The sequence below is a fragment of the Tubulanus polymorphus genome, chromosome 6 (genome assembly GCF_964204645.1).
Source record: "Tubulanus polymorphus chromosome 6, tnTubPoly1.2, whole genome shotgun sequence".
Classification (NCBI taxonomy): domain Eukaryota; kingdom Metazoa; phylum Nemertea; class Palaeonemertea; order Tubulaniformes; family Tubulanidae; genus Tubulanus; species Tubulanus polymorphus.
In genome coordinates this window covers 17,157,986-17,163,772 of record NC_134030.1, presented here as the reverse complement: position 1 = coordinate 17,163,772, position 5,787 = coordinate 17,157,986, and the positions used below count along the sequence as shown (strand labels likewise).

Below are 5,787 nucleotides of genomic sequence, written 5' to 3'. Positions count from 1 at the left end.
AAAAATGATTGTAAAATATTTAATATTTTATAAACTGTTTAATTTTTCTCTTAAATAAATGGATGGTTTCATCCCAATTGGGAAAAGTGATTTGAAACATTATCTTGTAGCAGGAGGGTAAATATTAGCTGCATTTTACTTTTACTATAAGAATATTTCAAAAGATTTGATTAATGAAAATAATAAATTGAGTAAAAAGTTAAAGAAGTTAAATGGAAATAAAAATAATCATAAAAAAGTTATCGAATCAGATTAGTAAATTAATTAAATAAATAAATGAATGAAAATATATTAAACTTATTACATCTAATATATAAAAATCAACAGAATATTAAATCAATTATTATGATTTCAGGTTTATTTTCTTTCTCAATTTACTCATTAAAACAGTTGTTAGGATTTTATGATAGCTGTAAAATTAGATACGCTGAATTGAGAGATAACATAAATTATATTTCAGATCGAATAAATAATATTAAGTGTTGTGAAATATGTAATAAAATATATAGAAATTTAAAGAGTTTAAAAACTCATACATATATTCATCAATTGAATGATAAACTGTATAATTCAAATTAAGATATATAATATTTAGATTAATACCCCCTTATGTCTTTATTGTCTTTAGTAGGCTTAGTACTTTTAGTACATAAAGAATAAATCTTTATTTTTTTAGTAGTTGAAAAATAAAATAGAACTACTAAACTACTAAGGAGATAAAGACCCAGTTTCAATAATAATATTTATTTATCACAGAGATTTATTATATATTTCTGTTTCAAAATAATAAATATCATAGATTTATTAAATATTACTGTTTCAGTAATGATAAATCTGTGTCTTTATTGTCTTTAGTAGTTTTAGTACTTTTTGGAGATAATTTTTCATCAGTACTAATAAAATAGATATTTATTCTTTATGTACTAAAAGTACTAAATCTACTAAAGACAATAAAGACACAATCAACAAACACACATAGATTCATCATATATATTTGATTCAGTAATAAATATCTTATATTTATTATATAAATTTGATTCAATTATGATAAATATAATATTTATTTATCTCAAAGATTTATTATATATTACTGTTCCAATAATGATAAATATCATAGATTTATTACATATTACTGTTTCAGTAATAATATTTATTCATCTCAAAGATTTATTTTATATGTTTCTTTATTTTCTAAGTACTAATGAAATAAAGATTTATTCTTTATGTACTAAAAGTACTAAAGACATAAAGACACAAGGGGGTATTATATTCATATTCATATTAATATTCATATTAATATTCATATTTATTTTTATATCTAATAAAAGTGGCACATTTTCATATTCTTTAGCTAATATATTTTATATTTCCAACACTGGAAAAGTATAAATCATATTCAATTATATATTTACTTTTATCATTATTAAAAGAGTAATACAATGAATCCTGTAGAATGTTAAACTGTTTAAGTATTAAATTGATGAAACTGACTAATCTGATGATGATATTGAAGCTATGGACTGGCAACAACGTTCTCGACTTATCAAATCTGACCCTATTACTTGTGCTAGATTTTTTACCAAAGAGTTCATACATTTATAGGAAATGTCCTCAAAAGTCCTCACAGTCCAATTGGAGAGATTCAGGATATGTTTTATAAAGTGGAAATGCAAGAGCGAGGGTCAGCTCGTATCACATGGTAGTATGGATTAAGGACTCGCCTAAATTTGGAGAACATTCAAATGAAGAAATTACTGAATGGCTAGATCAATTTGTCTCATGTGTAATGATCCTGTCTTCTAAATCGCTAATACCACCTTTAAGGATGACTTACGCTCTGACAATAGGCTATAAAGGGCAATTTATCCCGAAGAAAAGAACAACGAACTTACTCGGACAATGGTTCCACTTCTAAGACACCGCACCTAGCGGTGATTTATTCCACTATACATTACACTAATTACCGACGGTAAACTATATACATTAAAACGGGTACGAGACCCGTTACACCACTCCCCCCAAAAGTGTCGTAAGCGTAGCTTACGACCGCACATATGTCCAGTATTTACAGTTCATATATCATGTCGATATTCAGTGTCCGTTACAAAAATGTCATAAACTACGGGTTACGCCAACACACACATTCAGTATTTACAATTCGCAATAAATCCAATTATCCAATGCGACCAAACTGATACACCAACACTAGCTTATGTTCCACTGGAGGTAGATTTGAGGCGATTAAACCATTTGAAGGTACTCGCTCAATAATCAACACACTTGCCTAGGTCGGTGAACAGCACTGAAATCACAGAAGGTTCATCGGGTTGGTTGAGTCTCCTGCAGACAGTTCCAACATGAGTCTGATTCCGTAGCAACAAGGTAAGCTAAAAATCAAAATCAAAAACAACGGCAGTACTAAAATTCGAGGTAAAACATGTCAGCTGGGCAACCAGTTATGGGTAATGAAAGGAGAGTATGGTGATTTAACCGCTGCACGGTGCCCACCCTACTACCATATCATATCCCCAAGTGACCCTTAACTACAGTGACGATATGCCGGTTGACAATCTCCATAGCCGAACGACGGTAGTGGATTCCCTTGAAGTCCGCATCCTCCAGGTCAGGGTGGTCTATGGTCAGAAATCCCGCTTTCTTGCAGTGCGTGTTGATTCGGTCTATGGGGACCACCGTCTCTCGCTTTCCTCTCATAACAGGAGCTTTGGGCAACCAAAGGTGGAACAGTGGAAGGTTCGGGTATTTCCTGGCCAGAACAGCGTACAGCGAATAAATATTCTCTGTTGTCTGGCCATAGTTACGGATGTTATTGATACCGTGGTTAACAACAACCGCACAACAGGTGACTCGTGTTGTTTTAACCCCATCTTCCAGCTGCTCCAGACGCTCCCCAGGGTGAGCAATGATGAACAGTTTGCTTGTGGATCGGGAATCTTTGAACATGGAGTCACTGAGGAGTAAAATCGGACTCCTCAGCTCTCCGACCTTCGCTGCACTGCCCAATACCGAAAATTTCGGCTCAAGGACGCTGCCCATTCCACCGTACTGCTCAACAAACCTGGATAAGGTCCTTTTCAGAATCTTAAACTGGCTAGTTGAGAGGTGGATGGGCGATCTCTTCGACGAAGCGACCGCTGCCTTAATTCCCTGAATCACCGCACCCACCACAACCATTTTAGGGTCGTAAAGGTGTTCAACACATGACTGCACCAACTCACCCGCAACCAATTCAAATAGGGGCTCCTGAGCCAGTGAGTACAGCTTAACCAGCTGTATCACGTCCTTGATGAGCTGACGGACGGACTGGCGGTTGGTGGGGTCTAAGGCGTCTATGTTTTTTCATCCGCGACTTGTTTGGGGAAACCTCAACTATGGGTCCATGACAGAGCTTCAGATCATTGAAATGCACTGTCCGAACCTTGGTTCCTAAACCCCCCTCCAACTGAACGCGGTAAGTTACCTCAGAGATTTTCTCGACAATTATGTAAGGACCCATCCAGCGCTTATGGAACTTGGCTGCCTCATCAGTCTTGAGGGCATGGCTATACCTCCATACTCGGTCACCCACGTTGTACCCCCCACGCTGAGCAAATCTATCGTAATTAGCTGTCTGACGTCGTTGGGCTTTTCCAAGGTGGTCATGGACTCTCTGATGAGCTTCAGTCAGGTTTCTACACATGTCCTGGCTAAACTTGGTCAGATGGACAGGTTCCTCAGGAGGGCTCACTAAAAGGTCCAGTGGTAAGGTCATCTCACTGCCGAATGTCATGAAAAATGGCGTTTCGCCTGTCGATTCCTGCTCACTGGAACGAAAAGCCATCAAACAGGACTGAAGTTTCTCGTCCCAGTCATTCCCCATGTCATTCACCGTCGTGGTCAACATTGATTTTATAGACTTGTTAAAATTCTCGACCTGGCCGTTTCCCATGGGGTGATAGGCGGTCGTTCTGGTCTTTTCAATCTCAAGCAGGCTCAACATCTCACTGAAGAGTCGAGATTCAAAATTGGATCCATGGTCCGAATGAATACTTTCGGGGCATCCGTAGCGTGTGATCCACTCATTCACGACCTTCCTGGCAACTGTTGGTTCTTTGTGGTTTCTAGCTGGCCAGGCCTCAACACACTTGATGAAAGCGCCTTGCACCACAATGATATAAACGTTCCCACGCTTAGTTCGTTGCAGAGGGCCAACAATGTCGATATGCAGCCTTTGCCCTCTCCTACCGATTGGCGTCGGAACCAGTGGCGCTTAAGGTCATTTAGGAGGGTTTTTGCATTGCTGACATTTACGGCACTGCTTGACAAAGCTATTGACTGCCTTCGCCAGTCCAAAACACCAAAACCGTTGGCGGACTTTACGTTCTGTCTTGGTGGTCCCTAAGTGCTTACTGGATATACCATTATGGAGGTTAGATAGGACCTTAAGTAATAGCACATTTGGCAGAACTACCCAGTTTTTGGCTAATCTGGCACCAGGAAGTGGTTTCAGAACAAGCAGGTTTTCTACCATTGCCAAGCGTTCAAATTCGCCCAAGAGAATTCGTGCGTTCGAACCATACTGGCGCAGGGAATCAGTGTTTGGCTTATGCAAACCCTTTCGGACTAATATCCTGAGCATCACCAATCTCGACCTGAGTTAGGACATCCCTTCTACCAATCGTTTGCACAAACGACACTGTTGGAGTTCCGGTGACGCCGCAACTAGGGCAATCCCCATGACGCTTGACCCTCTTGGGAATCCGCGAGAGTGAATCGGCGTTTTGGTGATTGCGCCCGAGCCTGTGCTCAATGTTGAAATCGTAGTCTGCCAGCCTTTCATTCCAGCGGGCGACTTGGCCTGATTGAATATTGGATGACCGAAGCCACTTTAGGGCTGCATGGTCAGTCCGGACAAGCAACTTACCACCCAATAAGTAGTGGCGGAAATAATCAATTGATTCGACTAGAGCTAGCATTTCTCGCCTCGTGGCAATAGTTCTCCTCCCCGCCTCTCAAAACTCGACCCCCATACACTATTACTCGTTCCGTGTGATCGCCTTGCAACTGTGAAAGAACTGAACCTATAGCCCAGTAACTAGCATCACAATCAACTATGAATTTCCCCGATCCCTCCGAAAAGTCAGGGAAAGCCAGTACTGGAGGGCTTGTCAACGCAGATTTGATTTGTTCGAATGCTCTTTGCTGACTGATACCCCATTCGAAAGGCTGACCCTTCTTTGTGAGCAGGTTGAGGGGTTTACACGTTTCCGCATATCCCTTGATAAATCTAGAATAGTAAGTGGCGAGGCCAGTGAAACTTCGTACTTCTGATACATTGGTAGGGGCTGGCCAACCTAGGACTTTGTCAATTTTGCCTGGTCAGTTTCAATTCCGTTCCCGCTCACAACATGGCCCAAGTATTTTAACCGCTTTTGGAGGAGGTGACATTTTCTTGGCTTCAATTTCATATTTGCTGCTTCGAAACAACCGAATACCTCGGACAGCTTGGAAATGTGGGACGCCGCATCCGCAGAGTGGACTATGATGTCATCGAGGTAGATCAAGGCTGTTTTCCATGACACCTTGTCGAGAGCCAAAGACATGAGCCGTGTGAAACAGGCCGGAGCATTTGTGAGACCGAATGGCATAACATTCCATTCCCACAAACGGTTCTCAGAACAGAAAGCTGTTTTTGGTTTGTCACATCTTGGATCGGCACTTGCCAGTAGCCACTGGTTAGATCCAGAGACGAGAACCATGACGATCCCGAAAGTGCCTCGAGGGTAGAAT

The 5,787-nt window shown here is 40.0% G+C and overlaps 1 protein-coding gene across 1 annotated transcript; it reads right to left on the bottom strand.

Moving 5' to 3' along the window:
* Positions 1–3,280: 3,280 nt before the first annotated feature.
* Positions 3,281–3,997, bottom strand: LOC141907795 (uncharacterized). The gene has a single exon (XM_074797535.1). The coding sequence runs from the start codon at positions 3,995–3,997 to the stop codon at positions 3,281–3,283; it is 717 nt and encodes a 238-aa protein (XP_074653636.1).
* Between the last annotated feature and the right edge of the window lie 1,790 nt (positions 3,998–5,787).